This window comes from Toxorhynchites rutilus, chromosome 3, assembly GCF_029784135.1.
Source record: "Toxorhynchites rutilus septentrionalis strain SRP chromosome 3, ASM2978413v1, whole genome shotgun sequence".
Taxonomy (NCBI): domain Eukaryota; kingdom Metazoa; phylum Arthropoda; class Insecta; order Diptera; family Culicidae; genus Toxorhynchites; species Toxorhynchites rutilus.
In genome coordinates, this window is record NC_073746.1 from 54,426,427 (window position 1) to 54,449,443 (window position 23,017).

At 36.8% G+C, this 23,017-nt stretch overlaps 1 protein-coding gene across 2 annotated transcripts in view; it reads left to right on the forward strand.

Annotated features, from left to right (window-relative positions):
• The window catches only part of LOC129777273 (CD109 antigen), a 64,867-nt gene that overhangs the window by 15,041 nt on the left and 26,809 nt on the right, over window positions 1-23,017 (forward strand). The window contains exon 1 of one of the 2 annotated variants that reach the window (XM_055783475.1): window positions 18,742-18,820. The exons of the other annotated variant lie outside the window; for it this stretch is intronic. Within the exon in view, the coding sequence (XP_055639450.1) occupies window positions 18,746-18,820 (75 nt within the window). The 5' untranslated portion in view covers window positions 18,742-18,745. Of the gene's footprint in view, window positions 1-18,741; window positions 18,821-23,017 lie in introns of those variants that run through there. 2 annotated transcript variants of the gene reach the window in all.

Consider the following 23,017-nt stretch of genomic DNA (forward strand, 5'->3'; position numbering starts at 1 on the left):
ATATTTTAAATTGTGAACTGCCAATTAGAACATATAAAGAGTTCTATGATTGAACCCACGAATGTTCGCTTAGTCAGAAAACGTGAATGCTCGAAAGAATTCATATAAAAAAATGGGCGGGACGAAGGTCGCCGGATCAGCTAGTTATAATATAAATTTACTTTCAGACATAATTTTCGCTCAAGATTCTTGAGTCACTTGCAAACATGTTTTTCAGTTACATTTTCATGTTTGATACAGAAAAGGAAATTTTCATTCATATTTTTTTTCAAAGCGCGTTTTTTTTTTGAAATTCTAATGACATTTTCGATTCAAACAAACTTAACACGAAGTTTAATTAACGCGAAATCCAATTGGACTAACAACGATGTTATTGTAGAACATATGGGAACAAACTTTTTTTCGAACTCTCTCGCTCAAAGCACATTTAGCCTTCCTTTTTATTTTTATGGATAGAACATTTCCATTTTTATTGATAGGAGTGTGTGATTTCACTTGAAAATCCATTTCTACTTTCGATCAAAGATCAATTTCGTTAGCGCAAACATCGAATGGACTAATAGCGATTATTACGATGTAATTGTGAAACATATGGGAATTCAAGTTTTCAGAGTTTTCGAAAATTTTCTGATTTACGATTTACGATTTTTGAGACGAACACAATAAAATAGAGACGGCTCAAATTGGACCATCCCTTTTTCGGATTTTGCGCTTACAAACATATTTGGCTTTCCATTTTTCTTTATATTGATAGATTGTAAAACATATGAAAATTCAGCTTTCCGAATTTTCCGACCTTCTTTCAGAGCTTTCCGCAAATGTTTCAATTTTTCTCCATAATATTGATCTACGGGCAGATACGAATAAAACGAAATAAAGATGGCTCAAATTGGACGATTCCTTGCTCGGGTTTCGCGCTTAGCAACACATTTGGCATTCCATTTTCATTTAACTAGATGATAAATGGCAAGACACCGTATCACTTACAGAATAATGTAACTTACGGAAGAAATATACACCAATACAATACTAGGCAAGCAAGAGACCTCTGAACCATGAACTTCCGGATGTCTTGCACCCAACACTCGATTTTTTATGAATGGTACCGATTGTATAATACACTGCACCGTGAAGCAAAGGTAACGACAAACCTCAGAATATTCCGTAATATTTGTGTCAAGTTTTCAAAGAGTGATTTGGGATTGTGACTTGTTCGATAGTCAGTGTTATTGTGTAGCCTGACGAAGTAATGATCGATGGATTCTCACTTTTGTATTTGTTTGTCCATGTGTTTGTGTTTTACTTTTGTCTGACTATAATAATTATGGTATTCAGTTTATTTGTAGTTTTTTAATTGTTAGTTAATTTAAAAATATTGTGAAGTCTACAACAGTTTGAGCATCGATCGCGTTGACAGATACATATGCAAAAAAAAAAGGAATTTCCAAGAGTAATGAACATCATTTCGAAGGGTCCAATGTAGGAAAACGAAGTAATGATTGATTCACGGATTAAATAAATCGGTGTCAGAGGATCGATTTTTGCTGAATCGATCTTTGAAAATCGAATGCCTATTTTCCAATTTATTTACATATTCTATATAAGCGTTGTCTTTTCTTTAAACGGAATCATTTAATTAAAAAAATCAATTGGAAGTTATTATTAGAAATTCAACAACTGATATTCATCCAGAACTCCGCTGACGATATTCGCATAAAATCAAATCGTGCCATAAGTCTGGAATTTAATCGAAATCTTGGTAGTAGTCCAAGTTCAAGAAAAGAACGTTTCGGTTGGACCTAATGTCACCATCCAATTTCGTGAGAATTTTCACTGTCAACCACTTGTTTTGACCAAACTAAACTACTTCTTCTTAATTTACGACCACTAATTTGACAATCTTGAATTTTTGGAGTACAAAGAATCGATCCAAAAAATCGGAAATCGGATAGGAAGAGATCGATCTTCTAAATATCGATCCAAGATCACCCAATCCTAGGTCAGTGTGGAAACTAGAATGAAGCTAGGGATAGCCCAACCTGAATACTCGTAACATTATCTGTTAAGTACATGGTTATAACGAGATTTTTCAAGGTTGTGGCAGATCTGATTACAAATTCCGATATACACGTTTGTCCTTTAGCTATGTAAAACCTGAAATGTCAGTGAAACTCATCTGAAGGGTCTAATGAGGAAACTGGGATGACAGCCCAACTGGAATACTCGTAAACATATTTGTTAAGTAAATGTTTATAACGAGATTTTTTTCTGGGTTGTGGCAGATTTGAATACGAGTTCCAGTATACATGTTTGTACCACGTTTATGGAGGGCCGAAGGTATTGGCTAGAATCAGGCTTGGGATTTGCTCAGCTGTCTGGACTCGAGAGCGATCGTATTAACAGACCGTTATGGGGAATCTAGTAAAGCGGGAAGTGTTTGTAAATTCACGGCTGATACGGACATAAGTATTGGGTTCAATTCTCAATCTTATAAGTATTTTTTCGAGATGGAAATTTTCTTTACATGCCATGGACGGAATGTACTCACGTGATGCCTTAATATGTTCGTTTGGTAAAATTCCTATGTCTATGAGAACCAGTCCGTTTTTTTATTACTATGTCTAACTGGTTCAGTTTGATGCTATAAACGAAAGTTCTTATATTTAATTAACTTCAAGATAACTCGTCCATTCCCTACAAAATGAGGTGAGACAAATTCCATTATTCGGAAGTGATACACAAACCGAAATAGTGTTGGACGAGGTGTATAAGCCCAAAACGAGACTATGTTGAAAAACAGCAAGATTTACCCAAACAATTAAGTAGTTTTAATTTTTTCACGAACTTTTCAAATGACCCTCGTATATTTATTCAAATGGGTTTGATCGAACTCGTGCCTTCACCTAAATCAAATCCCACATTCTTCCTTCCCACTCGAGCGGAATGTTTATTTTGTTTGTCCCAAGCACCAAAAATATGTTACAAACATCGAACCGGCACGTCGTAAATCCGGAGTGATTATAACCGCTCGAATTAAAAACAATAAACGCCAGTTTTCTCGAACTTCCCCAATCCCCCACTTAAGTTTTGTATGTTTTTCATCTTTTAATCGAACGTCAAAAAAAGGCACGGAATTCTCACATCCGAATTTTTCTTAAAACGCACATATTTGCATACAGCTTCCGGAGTGTTTACAATACTCGCGATGGATTCGAATGTGTTTTTGATTTGGCACGCCCGGCTTTTAAGTTTGTTCCTCTTGAGGCACGACCGTTTCAAGTGGCAGACGATGTCGATGGTTGATATTTTAATGTGTTTATGTTGCCAATTGAAATATGGCCCCGACCGTGGGTTTCTGTCCGGTAAAAACGATAAAATATAATCCAAGTTTTTGTAACGATGATATACTAGCTGTGGGTGTTCGATCATTGAGTGCCAGTGAATCACTCCATCCCGGGAGAAGTGTTCCTTCTCGATAAATCATTCGGAAAAGTTTTGTTCCCGCGTGAGAACGTCGCGGAATGTATGCATACACATGCTCTCTGAATTATGAGCAGCATCGCGTGCCACACATCTTTGTTGTGGCTGGCTTTGATTACATGTCGACAGACGGCATTTGCCGGATTCGGCTATATTTGTGCAGGAACGCAATCCCATTTCGGGTCTATTTTTGGAACCGGCACGTTCCGATCAGATCAATTTGTGTTGTCGGCGTTGGAAGTAGATCGAGCATACATTTAGTCATCGATGCAAAGTATATAAATGCCGTTGAGGGTTCGGTAGCAGTGTATAATACTGGAAAAAATCTATAAGGGCGCTATATATTGTATTTAATTTGCGTATGCGTATGGTATTTAAATTAATAATTAGCCTGTATATTCTAGACATATGACTTTACGTTGTTTTTTTCTTATTTCCGGGTAAGATTCTATAGACACTCAATTACATACAATCGCGAATGGCAAAATATGCATATTTCTTCAAAATAAATATACTTATTCGAAAAATTTCACGTCACATGAATTCAGTACGCATGTCAACTGGACATGCTTCGATAACATTTAAGTTGTTTCTACATATTCATAAATTAACCAACATAGTAAAGGTTATCAGAAAATATAAAAAATGAAATGATATTAATTCATTCAATATATCACTTAGATTATTTGAATTAATATTGTCTTTCTGAGGAAATAAATCAATGTTCTGTAAGGATTGAAATGTTCAAGAAAATCTATGCTAAACATACACTATATCTGGAAAAATTGCGAATATGTTATGATTTTGAAACATCAAAATATTGGTAGCGAAACTAAGGAATGAGTATTTTCCTCGAGTAGATAGATTTATTTGATTCAAGTCTTTTTTCTAAAGGCGTATGAATTTTACTTACAAAAATCTAGCTGGGAAAACTGTGGTACAACGCATTCATTCGACTGTGATTAATTGGGTAAAAATTCACTTCAGTTGAACACATCAAAAACACCACGAACGAGACTGAAACAAAATGACAAATCACAATGAAAATATCCACTGGCAATGTCACAAAGGTCAAGGAGTTTTGTAGGAGAGAATATTGCAACACCATTTTCATTGGCAACACCTTTTCTTTGAGTTTTGAGTTGATGGATCGACACAAATTATTCGTTCGCTTCGATTATTAGTTGCGTAATAATCGTTTGTATAAAACATTTGTTGCAACAATTAATAGATTGATCGAACGATTATCGGACATCACTATGCACTGCATGATTTTGGCGTGTTGCCAAAATCTAACGGGTAGTGTATACTCAAAATCACAAACATTCGGAAGCAAAATGAATAAATGTTTATCGCTAACTCACAGTTACTGATCATCACAGATCCTTGGTATTTCAACTGAATAAAGCTCATTAGTGGCAAAATCAGATCAGGTTCTAGCATAATGGAATATTGTCATCTGTCGGGAAATTCGTCCCTTCAGCACATCAACAGGCGAAGTTCAAAAGCAGCATGAAGCATGACCGATGTCATCAGTACACAGATTAAAGGATCATAAGTAGTAGGGGGATTCAGCTCGGCGTGGGCTTATGAAGCTCAACTGCATTCTGTGCAGTTTGCATTTTATTATCGATGACACGTGCCGTTTGCCGCGCTGTTTGATTTTGGGAAAAATTTCCGTTCTGTATATTAATCTGGGTAATATTTTGGTTGATGTTGATCAGCTTTAAGCTTTGGGTTCGTTTATGTGGTGTTTTGATGTTACGTTTTCCTTTTTATACATACAACTATCGGCTTGGGGTTTTCTAACGTCAAAATCACTGAACACCGTTATTTTCTGGAAAATGAAGACATTCTGGAATCGGTGTTTCAAACGAGACAAAAGTATTAACTTCACCTTTATTGAAACCGTAAACCTAACTAGAACTTCAACCAAGTACGTAAACCTAACTAGAACTTCAACCAAGTACACACAGACCCAGTTTTCACCCCTTTCATCGTTATCGAAATCTCGTGCAGCAGCACATCTTAACCACTTATCGTGTTTGTACTTGCCACCGGGTATACAGGCAAGACTGTTATTGAATTAGATACGTAAAAAGCAAATAACACTCCCCCTGACCAGATCTGCGCTTCCTGATACCGTTATTCCCACATCCGATCCCTTTATTCCAGGCGAAACTCGCTCGGCTATGTGATAGAGGGCAGCCATCCCTCTTCGGATGATTGTGGCAAAACGAATGCATCGAGGGGATTGATGCTGCGTACCCCTTGTGCAGACACATCTTCACAAACGCACGTGGAAGCGATTTTAGTTTAAACCCAACGGTAGAGATAGGACTTCCAGAGCACACATCCAGCATTCGTGCCGGTGAATGCCAGGAAGGAAATGAAAATTCAAAGAAACAGGATTAGCAGAAACAAATGCCAACGCGCGTTCGGTTTAGCTCCCGGCTGCATAAATCACTTCAAAACAATTGAATAAAAACACACACAGGGTTAGAGGGAGAGGTTCATCACCCCCTCCCGTGTATTCATGCGGTGTTCTACTTTTGCTTGATGTTTGAAACTGGAGTAAATTTTCATCCGCAATTTGTTCGTTCGGGAACACACATGCCTCTTGGAGACGGGGTAGTCTGGTGGTGCGGTAATGCGTGTGTTCGTCGATTTGATTTTTTTTGAAACAGATATTTTCCGCTAAAATGATGAAATTTCATCAGCTGGAACGCTTTCCCCAGGGCCTCGAAATTTTACTGTTGACCCAATCATCGGAGTTTTTGCTCTGGGTTATCAATACCTTTTTCAAACGAAAATATTTGTAGCATTGAATGGTATGGCAACACATATGTTCTGAATACAAACTATAATAGTGATCGTTACTTTTGACGCATGAAGTTTGAAAAACAAGTAAAGAGAATGTTTGTTTATTGTTTCTTCAATAGTCACAATAATTTAGCCCTCTAAAGTAGTTCTCCTCAGAAAGAATACGCTTCTGTGGAGTACACTTTTCAATCTTCCAAACACTCCTGATGATTAATAATGTTTCTCCAGTGGTTTTGAAGGATTGTTTCAAGGTCTCTCATCTCTTAAATGATACGCTCTGTTGACTGTACCGATTATACAAAACAGAAAATCGTAAGGCACTATCCCAGTGAGTTGAAAATAAACAAACAATTACAATTAAAACATACTTCACGTGTCGATTTTTTTCGTTTTTTATGCATATTTTTTTTTTGTTTTTCGAATATAAAGAAGTATTTAATTTTTTATTAATCCCCTTAAAGTCAGAAAATACCATTCTCACATGAAAAAAAGTAAATTTATCCAGTATCTCTCAGGAGGTGATAGACTTCAAAAATATGTTTTGACCTGTACATAAACGAGTCCAAAATTGTATATAATCGAATCTATCTATCTATATATATATATATATATATATATATATATATATATATATATATATATATATATATATATATATATATATATATATATATATATATATATATATATATATATATATATATATATATATATATATATATATATATATATATATATATATATGAATGGATTTCTGTCTGTCTGATTCTTATGGACTCGGAAACTACTGAACCGATCAACATAAAAATTGGTATGTAGGGGTTTTTGAGGCCGGGGAAGGTTTTCGTGATAGTTTGAGACCCCTCCCCCCTCTCTTAGGGGGTGCTGCCATATAAATGAAACACAAATTTCTGCATTACTCGAGAATTAATCAAGCAAACGAAACCAAATTTTGCATGTGAAGGTTTTAGGGTGCAATAAATGTTTCTATGGTGGTTAGATACTCCTCCCCCTCTCATAGGGGGGGCTGCCATACAAATGAAACACAAATTTCTGCATTACTCGAGAATTAATCAAGCAAACGAAACCAAATTTGGCATGTGGAGGTTTTAGAGTGCAATGAATGTTTCTAGGTAGTTAGATACTCCTCCCTCCTCTCTTATGGGGGGGGGGGGTGGTTTGCCATACAAATGAAACACAAATTTTTGAATTACTCGAGAATTAATCAAGCAAACGAAACCAAATTAGGTATATGGAAATTTTTGGGTGCAATAAATGTGTTCACGGTGGTTAGACACTCCGCCCCCCTCTCTAAGGGGGAGGGGGCTGCCATACGAATGAAGCATACATTTCCGCATAATTCAAGAGCTAATTAAGCAAACTGAACTAAATTTGGCATGTGGAGGTTTTACGGGGAAGAAACATTTCTAAGGTGGTTCAACACCTTAGAAATGTTTCCATAAGCTTCCATAGAAATGAAACATAAATTTCTGCATAAGTCGAGAACTAATCTCGAGCAAATGGAACCTAATTAGGCATATGGATGTTTTAGGGAGAAATAAATGTTTTATGGTGGGTTGACACCCCTTTCTCCTCTCTAAAAAGGGGGAGGGGATGGTGCTGAACAACTCGAGAACTAATCAAGCAAACGAAATCAAATTTGGCAGGTTTTAGGATGCAATAAATGTTTCTATGGTGGTTTGACACTCCTCCTTCCTCTCTTAGCTGTCATACAAATGAAACACAAATTTCTGCATAACTCGAAAACTAATCAAGCAAATGGAGCCAAATTTGGCATGTGAAGATTTTAGGGGGCACGAACGTTTCTATGGTGAATAGACACTCCTCCTCCATCTCTAAGGGGAGGAGAGGGGAGGGGTATGTCTTTATTCTATCATATTTTCGGTATCAAACATTTATTCCATGTAACGGAGAAACATGTTATTTGCAAGTGGTTGGAAAATCTTGAATGAGAATTGTGTCTGAAAATAATCTGATATTATAATGATGAGTTTTGATAGAAGTACTAGGAATTTTATAGTGAAAGGTAAATTTAACGGGGTCGATTAGAAGATCAATCAATGAACAATTCTGCGATTGGACTCATGAACTTGCGTTTAGTAAGGAAACGTGAATGTTTGAAGGTGTTGATAACAAAAAACAAATGTTGGGCGGGACGAAGTTTGCCGGGTCAGCAAGTGATATATAATTGTGCAAATTACGTGACTATCATTTTCAATAAAATCACGGATATAAATTAAATTTCGAATATGTGCAGCTTCTAATGGCCATCACACCTGATACAATGTTTTAAAACATTCAAAAACAATAAACGTGTATTTTACGTGTACCTAGTTGTACACTCTAATCTTATTGCTAGATTTTAACATTTCATGTAATATTTGTCCAGAATGGATCTGTTCTTCCAATTCACCGGGATCTGGTTTAAAATCCTTGAATGAATGCATTCAAGGAAAGCGAAGTGATAATGAGATGGAACAATGGTTTCTCTAATTTCCTCGGTTTTTATTCCCACATCATTTGAACATGCGTTTGGTTGATTTATCTGTTGGGCATCAGTCGTTAAACCACCCAGAAAATACAACTGTACAGCATGTCATTCCGCACTTCCCTTACGAATCCTAAAATACAACCATCAGCACGAAGTTACATAAGTTTTGACCGCAAAGTTTGTCAGACTCAAACCCACGCGTCTTTCTTTTCTAATTAGTCTTCCTTTCTATGTTCACCTACCGGAAAATATGCATCTTTCGCGGCTGCAAACATCACCATGTTTCTGAACTGTGCTACGTGAGCATCGAACTTCTCGTCGTCAATGTGTGCTGGAGTGTTTACTTGTTTGAAGTTCGTCGCGGTGTATATGCTTGTACGATGGTGGTGTGTCTAACAGTGGAAGTATAAAAGAAAATGAAAATTTATTTAACATCACAGAAGCGGACTTCCACTGCTGAGTTCAGCTGCTTTCGGTTTTTCTAAAGTGCAGAGAACGTCTCCGGTTTACTTGCTCCTGAAGTGTGTCTCAATTATTCCGCTTATAAATTTGTGCGGGTAGCGAGCAAGACTGTTTTCACCTGGTGGTCACGATGCAACAAATTGACAATATTTATTTTATTGCCGTCTGCTTGACTTATTTACTCCACTTAAAATCATATATTCTTGCTGTTAATGATTTTGCTTCATCATCACACTCTATTGGCTGTTATTCGAGAGTTTCAACGATCCCTGGAAAACGTAAATGAGCTCAAACAGCTCATAATAGTGCTAATTGGAGGACAGCGCGGAAAAACAATGTTCATAATTTACGACCACAACCAATTGCATGCATACATTAGGATGTTCGTCGACATTAGGTTTCCAAAGTGTATTTTAATGTAAAATCACCAGACCCACCTGACTAAGGTATGTCATCCTAAGTTTATGGTTTGACTAAGCTTTTGTTACAGAATTATTACCGACAGCAGCGAAGAGACGATGGAAATCTGCTTGAGTGGACTTCACAAATCGAATTAGAGTGCAGAGTAATAACTCACTTAGAAAGAAAAATTAAATCCAAACAAATTTTTTACATTTTTCGAACGCAATTACATGAATCCATTGTTTTCTTTCAGTGGAATATAGTGGGAGTGAAAAAAACCAATTGAAATCGTTTTATGGTACGGATTGAATCATACATAGACCGCACAAAAAATCGTTCGAAACCACACTTTAAAAAAACATTGGCGTAAAATTATTTTTCATTATAAAACATTGAAAAAAAATTTATGCGGTGGATAGAAATCGCATAAAAAAAGATCTCCCAATTCCGACGATTCCATTTTAGATGACCATTCGATTTCCGTCTCCTGCGTCAAGGTATAGGGAAATGTGGCATTTTAGTTTGCGTGTGGCTGCGCTGTGCTTTTGGCTGCATGTCGGAATTTGGTGCCACTAGAAATCATATCATGCACCACATATTGCGTTTAGTGGAAGGATAGGAATGGGATAGGAGTGGAGAATTTAGGTGCAAACATGTTCTTTTCGCACTGTCATCTGTAATTATAATAAACGCTTCGAAATAAATTCTGTCGTAGTGGTCTAATATCGTGAAAGCGTGAAACACGTTATATATTTTTTTAAATTTTTTCTTCAGAAGATCAACTTTGCTCCTTATTTGAGTAAGCTGCTACTTACACATTAAAATAAACAAAACAAAGCATGAAACTAGTGATTGGCTGACACAGTTCAATTTTTAGTGGAGTGCGATTAAATACATATCAAAGAAAGAAACCAAAAAGGCAAATAACTTCATCAAATATGATGTTTTTCATACATCGCACAAAAAGAATCGCACGAAAAGAAGCACACAAAAAACAGGTTTATACATTCATACTTGGGTAAACATGTAGTTATACATTCATACATGCTACGTTTGAAAACTATTAAGATTTCATAAATAAATGAAATTTGGAAAATCTAATTTTTTTTCTTAGTCAAATGACATAAAAATGCATAAAACATATTGTAAAATGCGGAATTAGCGCAGCATAAACCATGTAGTCGAAGTAGCGTCATATTTCCACCAATAAATATTCTCCCGCTCGATTCCACTTCTACGCTCCCCAGACAATTCACTAGAAAAACAGGTCACGAACCGAACACAAATTAGCCATAACTAGACAATCGATCATGCGTGTTATTACTTCAGCTCATCTTTACGCCCTGCCCGAACTTCGTTTTCCCCTCCGCTTCTAAATTGACCTGGGGGAAGATGAAATGACATCAATAACCTCCCGTCCTAGGACTACTCACCAACCAACCGTATATTGAGACATCGGAGAGTGACGATTTTAAAATAACTCCGATATTATTTATTGATCCGCAAGTACGCTGCGAATTTGCTGACTGACGAGAACCCCTTCAAGAGTTCTTGTCTGCTGCATTGAAGGGGAAACATGACAGAACTGCAGGTGGCAGCATTTGAGATGGGGGATTAATTTTCAGTCGTCGGTTGGGTGGTGGCAGGAATAAAAAACCTTCAATTCCACCAGCGTTTTAAGGACTCCTAATGATTATTTATTTTCACTGCATGTGAAGTAAAACAAACATGTCCTATAACAATCATAATATGCTTCTGGGTTCCCCGGTCTTCTAGGCTATTGAATTCCACTGCAAATGAAGAAGCCTGACGCGACCCACTGTAGAGCCAAGCGTGTGCATTTGACGGTTATCGGGATAGTATAGAAAAGGACGTTCGAATGAAACGGGAAAATGTGTGCGTTATTGATGTTAATGTCGAAAAAAGCGGCCACCTCGGGTTAACTAGCAATTAGCAGCGCTTTTGAAGTGCTCCGACCTGTTAAAACGTCTGTCCCCATAACTAGTAGTGAGAACAAAAATACATAATCGATCTTCCCTATCCATAAACGAGCAAGAACGCATATTCCAAGTTGTAATGACCTTTTGTCGTCACTATAAGCGTGCTTCACTTTTCTTCCGCTGATGTGTCATTCACAAACAAAACAACTCATAAGCTTTTTCAAAGGCGAAAAAACGCGGCGACAAAAAAAACGTCAACATTTTTGCACCGCTAGCATTAACACGATGAATGCTTTGCCACACGCATTTATTATTCCCTCCCATTTCGAGGCAATTAAGATCCATTATTTAAAAAATTAAAGTGAAAACAGAAGAGTGGCTCCAGACGATCGACTGCTGCTGCTGTTGAAAAGTTGGAAAAAAGGGTCGCGTCTTCCCGGCACGCGGCATGCCTGGCCATGTGTTGTACATTGCACGAAACATGATCCCAAATCAGTTTCCCCCCTGTTCAGCTCATTTGTTCTGGGATAAGAACAGCAGTGTTTTACAAATTGTATGCTGCTGCTGCTGATCATGATCCGAACCAATGCACTGGACGTCAAATAGTGAATAACTCCTTTGTTTTGGCGTTTTCCTGCCATGTCTGAGGTCGTATGTCTACACGATGTGTGTTGATTAATTCCTCCGGAATGACTGTCCGTTGCCCGGTACACGTAGATCACGCGCCGCCCTGCAGGGACAACTAGAGACGTCTGTTAATCGTTCGGTTAATTCAAATATTCGAATATCTTCGTCCTGCGGTATTTTTTTTGAATTTTCATTTGTTCATAAAATTAGTTACAATCATCTGTTTTAAGTCAAATATGCGCCGTTTTGTTCGATGACTTGTTCCCAACGAGATGCCAACTTCATAATATCCCTGTTATAGAAGCTCGTTTCCTTATTGGCAAAAAACTCGGATAGCCAATTTTCACAGGCCTCTTTTGTGGCTAACTTCTGACTACCTAGCTCGTTCGTCATGGACAAAAACAGGTGGTAGTCACTTGGTGCAAGGTCCGGACTATACGGCGGATGCAAAAGAACCTCCCATCCGAGCTCCCGGAGCTTCTGGCGCGTCACCAAAGAAGTGTGTGGCCTGGCGTTGTCCTGATGGAAGACAATGCGGCCTCTGTTTATCAAAGATGGCCCCTTCTTCATGAGTGCTACCTTCAAGCGGTCCAGTTGTTGGCAGTACAGGTCCGAATTGAGCGTTTGGCCATAGGGAAGCAGCTCATAATAGATTATTCCTTGACAATCCCACCAAACACACAGCAGAACCTTCTTGGCCGTTAATGAGGGCTTGGCCACCGTCTGAGCCGCTTCAGCGGGCTTCGACCACGACCGCTTCAGAAACGGGTCGATTTTGTTGCGATTCAGCAGCGATTCACATGCGTCGATACGGTCAAAGATGTTTTTTTGCGTCAACGTGTGTGGCACCCATACATCGAGCTTCTTTGTGAATCCAAGCTTCTTCAAATGGTTAATAACGGTTTGATGACTTATCCCCAGCTCTTGGCCGATGCTACGGCTGCTACTATGCCGGTCTTTCTCGGCTTATTCAGCGATTTTGTCGCAATTTTCGACGACAGGCCTTCCGGAGCGTGGCGCATCTTCGACGACCTCTACACCAGAACGAAAACGTTGAAACCATCGTTGTGCGGTGAAAATGGAAACTGTATCGGGTCCATAAACTGCACAAATTTTATTGGCAGCTTGAGATGCATTTTTGCCTTTGTCATAGTAGTACTGTAAAATATGTCGGATTTTCTCTTTATTTTGCTCCATATTATAGTGTCGCAAAAAACTCACGAACGACTTAACCAAACAAAACACTGTCAAGGACTATATTATAGCGCGCAAAAATACCTTTCCAACAAGCTATAGTATGACTCGGTACAATGAATACAACTAGAACTACGCGCTTACAACGACACCTCGCGGAAATACCGCAGGACTTTTTTGACAGCCTAATATTTTGTATCGAATAATGCATAATCAAAGTATTAATACATCGAACAATTATTGCAGTAATCGCGAATAATAGAACATGCAATTTGATATTAAGAGGTAATCATAATAAAAGAAACGGTATGCATATGACCAGACTCCACCAATAGGTGTGGAACCCAAACTTCATATCGATTCGCATATCCCATCTTGATAAAATGCTCATGTACTGTTGTCTTGGGAATATTAGTGGCATTCACTATCTCACGCACACTATATAGCAGATTTTCAGTGAGCACAGTTGGTGGATCACACCATTGAGGAAAATGCGGATCCTTCGGCTGAAGGAGGCCTGGATGATGATAGCTCAGGATTTTGGAATGTGTCGTACTTCGGTCTTGTGGAAGACCCAACCGATTGGATGTGGTGGCTTGTTTGGAGAATGGAAAAACACTTGGAAACTTCTAACTAAACACATGATTTATTTGCGATGTTGCTCGGTTAATGGTTAGAAATGGAATGGTTTTAATATTGGTAAGGACTAGTTTATGCCCATATTTGTTCGTATGCGGATGCTCCTGATATTGTGTGCGTCAGGATATGGTGATGTACGTAATTGTATTTCGAAATGGAAGGAGAGTAATGGATGGGAAGAAGGATAGGGATGGAAAAGGAAAGTTGCTCCATTTATTATTCAGTTATTATTTAGAGAATTTTATTAATGTTTGTCATGTTCCAGACCAAGCTTCTGTTTGACCTTCCGGCTTTTCCGTTGACCGCATATTATTCTTCGTAGAATACATTTATTTTTCTCTCTATTATAGTGACTTTCAACACTTTTTGGCTGGTTCGTAACTTTTACTTCCATTTTTGGAAGAATGTCGGGAGTGAAAATTGAACTCGTGACCTTTAGCGTGAGAGGTATGGATGTTACCACTACGCCAGATCGCCAAAAAAATTGTTCTCCAGATCTGAAAACATTTGCACTCAATCATTCGAAACTGGCCAGGATTCTTTGTTCCACCTTATTATCCCTTCAATTATAATTCCTTACATTTTTGTCAACTTATCAACCAAAATGTATCCTATCTGAACAGGAAATTTTATACTAATGTTATTTTGAATCACTTCGAGAATGGACTTAAATACAATGCATTTATAATGTTATGCTTCTCCTAGATCAGCCCTCCATTTTTCGATATACCACAACGCAGTATCGTTCCATTTTCCACTGTTTGAAAAAATTTAGTCTTCGGTATTAAACTTTTTTACACTTATTTAAACTTTCAAAAACAATTTGCACCACACTAGTCAAAAATAATCTTTCCTTATTTCCTTTTCCTTTTATAATCGCCAGCATCTTCAGTAGCAGATACACCGTCTCTTTCAACAATACCAATAAATGTTTTACAAGGTTACCAACTGATCTTTGGTCATTTTATATGATGGGAAACAGAAGCGTAGTCCATGAAAAGATACTAGAAATTCGCTCAATAGAAGGTCCGAGAGAAAGGACCATCCTCAAGCAATTTATCATAATGTTCAACGATGTAATCACAATATATCTCCAATATTTTCACGAACCGTGTAGATTTGAAAATATTTATAAATTTTCACAGCCGAAGCTTTCATTACAGATGGTTAAAAACTGGAATCTAGTGTTGGACCATCTGTGGTGAAACTCTAAAATAAAAATTATTGAAAAAAAAGTGACGAACAATGTTTTTTTTCTTTTTATAATCAAAAAACGGTACTGTCCCGTTCTTCCGGTACATTTGGTCAGCCTCAACCATAGTGCTATTCGCGTCAGTCGTTCGTTCAGTTTATACATTTCGCGGTTTGTGGATCTTTTGGATTATTGCAGAATATAATAATTAAAAAAGGACAGTCGGTCGAAAAATAAATCCAGTATCGCATGGATCTATTTCGAATTCAGCGGATTTAGCGTCTGCAGGAGTAAAAGGCAGAACTGAATGAGGTGGTCTAAATTCCCATACCGAAATGCCAAGGAAAATCTACCGTACTGATGGTCAATGATTCTATAAATATACTTATTTTGAACTAGTACAGTGAGTTACCTCTAATTCGACATCTAACTAATTGAACAGACCTGTAATGCGACACGAATAATTGGACATTTGTGTAAACATCGAGTTTGTGACCAAAATTATGGCTCCAGATTGAAAGTCGACATTGTACCACCGTCATTGCGCGTGACCGGAATGAATCGCCCCAGAATACAACTCTAATAAAAGCAACCGCTCAGAAAAAGTGTAGTAGGCTAGGAATATTGTAACGCGGGAAAAACATCATGGGTATAAAGCCTCACAGAAAAAAGCGTAATTTCTACCGTTCTGAATCATATTTCGGACACTTTGTTCTAATATCTTGGAATGCCTAATGCACTGATGATATAACTATCAAATTAATATCACAATTGCTTCTTTAGAGTAATCCCTTGGTTGTACTATCATTTCATATAAGAACTACATTTGAATTATAACATAATCAACAAAAATCTGACAACACTACTCATTATCGTTTGTGTTTGACGTTTCCTTAGCTGTGAGCACGTTGTATTTACCCGTTCATCAATATTTAAATATCTCCCGTGTTTCATCAGTTCTCATCATCGTTGAAAGTTTACTGTGATTCCTCGGTAAGTGTTTCGCAGTTGACTATAAAATATAATCAAGTATAATGTAATTTTCGTTCAAAAAATTACATAATAAAGTGTCCGAAATTTGATTTTTTTATAAATAGTGTCCGAAGTTTGATTTTTATTCGCTTCATTTGAAAAGCATTTTATTCGATGATTTTTTATGCTTTCAATAAAATAGGTACCAAAGTAGAAAGCTTAAAAGCATATTTATTAAAAATATCAACCAAATAATACCTGTGCGTGAAGTTTAGATCTGTTTTCTGCATCATATGCCTTAAGCGTTCGGAATATGATTCAGAACGGTATTTCTAATTTATTCTGAGGTCAATGTAATGGGGGGAAAGTCGCAAACCTGTGTTCCACTGATTGCCCGGTTAGTTTGAAACATAGGATACGAGCGTAGGAAAGCATACGTTTGCCCGGTTAATTATATTTTCGGTATTTCGGTTTGTAAATGTCCAAAATCATAACTCGTATACTCGCACACGGTATCACAGATCGTCTTATACCCATGATGTTTTTCTCGCGTCACAATATTTCTAGCTTACTACACTTTTTCTAAACGGTTATTTCTGTTGAAGTTGTTTTCGGGGGTGATTTATTCCGGGAACCATCATCGTGAATTTCCTATTGCAGTTCACAATAGCCTCTAATGTGACACTGAGTGATGCCTCAATATGTCGAATTAGAAGTAAGTTACTGTAATTGTAAGGACCAAGCAGAAATTTTCAAAAAAATCTGCTATTTCAACAACATGCAAGGTAATCTTGAACAGAAAAATTTGTATGCTGGTGCAATAAAAATATTGTGCATCATGTTCAAGTTTTTTCAATAATCCACAAAAAAATTTAAATTGTAAATTTATCAATATATGGGATAATGGGATTTCAATCCCATTTCATTCAGAAACCATTCTTCTGTACCATGTTTATTTGAAAATTATTATTAATGTAACTTTTATTATTATGACATCATAATCTTTTTTATTATCAATATCTGGTTATTCTTATTACATGAAATAAATATTCGCTCGAATAATCGAATACTGAAAGTCAATTATTCGAATGAAACGAACATTTAAAAATTAATCGATAATCGAATAAACGTAAAGTATAGACATCTCTAGGAACAACTTTGAATGAGACGATGTTTTGAAAACAAAAACCGCACAGTGATCTTTTTTTTTTCTCGATATTTCGTCAGCGTTTGTGAGATGTGTTCCGGCGAAATGAAGCATCTTATTATTGTTGTTTCGACACTTGTCTAACGCACATGCAGATGGAAGAGATCGCGAAGATATTGTTGTGACGCACAATCTATGCAGTTAATGTGGCAACTTAGCAACTTTAATTCTCATTCGGCCAGACTCTGTTCAATACGCCGATGCTAGTGAGATATTATACTGAGAACCGCATAAACAACTGCTTATATCGCCCCAAATTCCCAAAAAACTCCTGAGCCCATGCTTAAGGTTTTAGACATTCTGTTTCCATTGGAACTCTTATAAAATGGAAATTAATTTGTTTTGTAACTTTTCATGTGAACACTTCTGGACACTGACTTGGGTATTCTGGTTTCAGATTGAATGTCCCAGATTCTAGATGCCCTTTTTTGATTACAGTTTACAGAATCACATCTTTGACAAAATTCCAGAGTTAATATTCTAATCATTAGTATTAAATAACGAATGGCCGAATTCCAATTCTAGGTCTGGGACTCCAGAAACGGATTTCTAGATTTTAGTTTGAACATAAGAACATTCACAATTTTTGCATTTAAGATTCCACCCAATTTTGTATTTTCGCGCATTCGTGTATTCTTTTCGCTACAAACTTTGTATGTTATTAGAACCTCTTCATTAGTATTCTCTCAAATTGTATTCGGGCAAGTTGGCAAAATTCTAATCCTTCACATTAATTCACACACACACACACACATTTCTTTTCCTAACTTTCGGCAAACGAAAACAGGACAATACAAATTCCTTAAAAAACAAATTCTTCTTAGAATATAATTGCTTTCAATCCACACATAAATCACACTTTATGGCACCGCTTGTTTGGCAGAGCGGTTTTCATTCCTTCGTATCCTCTCGCATTTGCCGGCAAACCCGGTGCCCTACGTAAACATACCCAACTCGTTATCATTTTAATCACAATGCAAAAACGTGACTTTCTCTGCTCGAGCTGCTCCCTCTTCATAATCGTACACTCATTGGAACATTATTCGGGCCGATGTGATAAACAAGAGTTTAAATTAAAGGATCGCTTGAACAAGAATAGTAAGAGTGAATGAAGGAACAGAACAGAAAACCGGTGCTTGACACAAACTTTTTCTACTGAGAGCAGTAAAAATCGATTCCAATTTGCCACTTTTCCGCCTTTGACGGGAGAAATTTTAATGAATCTTTGAATTTATAATAAAGATATTACATCTGCTTCGTTCTCTCTCTCTCTCTCTCTCTTTTTAGGTAAGAAGATGCTTTTCCGGGAGAGGCATATCACCGTCATTTGTGCCGGTGAAAATCTGAGAACTTTTGATACACATCTAAAGGTATTTTTATATTCATTTCCAAATGAAGGAAATTTCTTCACGTTCACCGAAAAATTAGGAAGGCGGCCCTTAACTCAAATATAGAGACAGAAGAGGGTGTACGTGCGTTAATTATCACTTCACGCGCACTTCGTCGGCTAGAATTTCATTACATCAATTCCAATTTAAGCTTAATGTGTTTCAACATTATTACAAACACAGCCGCGCTCTAGTATCCATGACGAATCTGGCCTTAAACATGACTGGCGGGAAGATTTTTTCTGCTCTGGGTGATATAAACAGAGTACGCCTTCCGCTGCTGTTGTTGCTGCTGCTGCTGCTGTATCGACAGAAGATCTGACGAAGCTGACCTAAAATGCAATTTGAAAATATTTCCATTTGACTGAGGGAAAATACTTTTTTTTTTGTAAGCGCAAAAGGGGAGGGATTGAAGATCAAATCGAGGGAAGGACGTGCAAACCTCTCTGGAGTTCCATTTCTCGAAACAAAACAGCAGTTGTTTTGCCACGATAGATGTGGTGTTAGTGGCGAAACACGCCGGATGGTGAAATCAATCGTTTGGCAAACATTGTAATATAGGTTGGAAAACGTGCTATTACGAAGGATTATTCAGAAGCTGGTAATTGTTGATTTTAACGTAGTGTACAAAACCTGGCTGGAACTTCTCGTAAATAAACTGAAACTTTAAAAAAAACATAGGGGGTTATGTCCAAGACACAACCGAATCGTTGACTTATATCACATTGGATGTTGTTAAAGGATTCATCGACATTTCATAACTCTTTAGTAGGAAGTTTTGTTGATCCTGAAAACGATCGACGGTGTGTTTTGTAGAAGCAGATGTAGGCTTACCCTCGTGAGAATAATTCACAAGTCCGTATGTCGTAATTTGTTTTTTTATGTTAACACAAGATCAGTTGACGCATACTCTTTTACATGCGATTATACATTTGTTTCACAAAACTATTTTTCCACATTGCTTGACCACCACAATTTGGCAACGCATACAAATAACAATGTGTGCGTATGGTGCCAAAAAAACAGAAATACTCTCTTGCCCAGACGACTTGAAAATCAACACGGTCCACCGAACAAAATAACACCACTCTGCAATTTTCCATTCACAACACCTTCGACACTCCGAAGAAATTTTCTTCTTGAACTTTGTATCGAGCAAAACCGCCGTATGTGTGGTATCAGCATTAGGAGAGACTATTGTCTACTCGCTAGCTAAAGCCAGATTGTGTATTTGGAATCGCGAATGGCTTGTTTATACCCAATAAATTAAAATGCACAGAACAACTGTATGAAAAATGGGTACTTACGTATTAAAGCCACCGGAGCAAGTTTTATTATGAAATTATTTTTTTCGAAATGAAATTTATTCTGAGTTCAATATAATGGGGCGAAGACCCCATGTGACGGTGATAGAAAACCGAAGCGACCTCAAGCCGCCAAGGTGACGCAATCCAAGTCGGCCGCCGACCCGCCGTCTGATGCGGCAGCCTCTCGCAAACAAACCTGTGTTCCATAGGAGACATAGAAGACGATCCTTCAGTCAAGACCAACCAAGAGTCAGCAAGCGTAGGATGGCATACGTTTTCCCGAATGATTTTCGCTTTAGCGCCATTTTTTTTAAATAAATGGGATTAATATGAAAAGTTTCTGCATAACTTATTTCGAAATCGTATTTACGACGCTGCTTAGTTCTAGAATGATGATATTGAAATACATCCCGCGAATTCGAATTTCACAATATAAATTCAAAATCGCAATTCTCAAAAAAAAAACAAATTTTGATGAAAGCGCCAGTAACAAAGAAAGTACAATGGGTCCTATAATGCGAACGATGAATAATAGATGGATTTACTGCCGGTGAGTGGAAGACTAGCTCTTTTATAATTGGCATTATCTGAATACAAGTGACGAAGGATGAGTTTTATGTTTTTTTTAATTAATAGAACTAGGTTGTTTCTTGCATCTTGTTTTGTGCATTCTTACCCACGTAGTGAATAACGAGTAACTAATGTAGAAGCGAAGCACAATTTTTATTCTCAAACCACCCGGCCAGCGGATCAATCAGCAGTTTCACGCTCATCTATCGCTAGCGGTGACGGGCACAACAAGTATAAGTGTCATATGAAATAAACGTAAGCTACGAAAGTTTGTGTATTGTTCTCGCGAGGGCAACAATGAATCAGGAATCAACCTCCTTCAGTTGATTTTACGAAACCACACTAATCATCGGCCCTCTTCAGGGTTACCAAAACTTTCTACTAAAGAGTTAAAACTGTAAATTTTTGTAATTTTTTTTATGAAAATTCAAATAATTTTTCACACTTATTTTTTTATTTTGTAGTTAAATTTATTTGTAACAAAATTGGAAAAAAATTCAAAATTGCAAAAATTCCTAATTTTAAAAATATAAGACCTGAAGAATTTCAGTCGAAGCATGAAATGTAGGAAGTAATTGAAATTTTCAAATTAAAATTTCAAAATTATTTTTTTTCTCAAATAATTTTTTTTATGATTCCTAAAAAACTGGTGAACTAGTCCAGTCAGTGGTTATTTTAACTGACTCGACTAATAAATTCAAATCTACCTCTTCATTCAACTGACTTCAATTCACACTTCCATTTCCCCCTGACACTAATTTTATACCCGCGTACGCAATCTTATTTTTACGTCCATATAAAGAGGAACATAAAGAGGTTACCCCATCAATGGACGGTCTACCCATCGTGAACTCAAACTAACGAACTTAGACATTTATCAAGTATGCTATAAAGGTCCTCGCGTTAGTATTAGTAAATAGCGCACATACACTGCACGCTATTTCATACGTGTGAATAATTTACGTGTACGATACAAAAGAATCTAGCTCACCTATAGCGTATGTCAAACTACGTTGAACTCAAACACCGATGCATGCACATGAACATGGGAGAGAGAAAGAGAGGAACGAATTCGTTTTGAGGAAGTCACTTCAAAATGCAATGAAGACAATTTGACTGGGAAAAATGAAATGATAGTCGAATCGGTAACGAGTAACCGAGTAACTATCGTCAGTTGACTATGCCTATGCAGAGGCATGTTAAGAAGGGTACTGATACAAGGAAAAAGTTCTAAGTTATATATAATATTTTTTCAAAAAAGAGAAAAAATGGAAAAAAAATAATTTCAATCTTTAAAACATTTGTTTTCAGAGTAATTTCCAATTTTTCAAATTTTTTAATGAATGTTCTTATAGATGTTCTGAAATATTAATCATCATCTAACTGTGTGATCGGACTTTAGAGTCATACCGAAATTCTCAAGCTAAAATTTGAAAAACAGCTTTACTCAAGCGAAATTATCAAATATACTTTGGAGGAAAAAATATTAACTGATGTACTACACGTAGAGGAACAAGGCCATATAATTTGGACGTAAAACAATTTTAATCACAGCGGTTCAAACATCGAAAGCATTTGTTCCTTCTCAAAATTAAAATCTAAAATTACAAAAAAAAAGTAACGTGTGTAAATTATGTCTGAAATCTAAATAAGAAATACATCAAAACAAATAGGAATATAAACTAGCTGAAACTCCATTAAAATCATTAGAAATAGTGCATATTGAGTTTGAAATGTTTGCAAAAAATTACGAAAAATAATCTTGCCCTTTTCAAAAAGTTGTCTAGATTTTTTTTGAGATCTCAAGTATCACCAATTCCATTATTTGTTACATTAACCCTTTAACGGGTACTGGCAACTGTATTCGCACCAACACAAAATATTCTTTTCGCTGCACTGAATATTATTATAATATTTTACTTAGCCAGTACCTTCTAAAGGTGTCTGGCACTACTCCATTTTTTGGGCTGCTGAAAATGTACGATATTAATTTGGGAATCATTTTTATTTAACAAAACCACAATTTTAGAACGCCGGCAGAAAATTCCTTTCAAATTCGTTGAAAATGCAACAAGTTGAAAAGTTTTTCACTGTAAACGTACTATTGAGGATCTACTGTGTAAGATCATGCAGTTTTTTTCAATTAAATAAATGGTGTATTTGATGAAAAATTGAAATTTTTGTTTTTTCTCTGAAAATCTATTTAAAAAAAATCAGGTTTTTTCGCTGCATTAGAAATATTGTAAATCGCTGAAATAATCGGTATCGCTTCACTAGAAATATTGTTTAGATTTTTGCATAA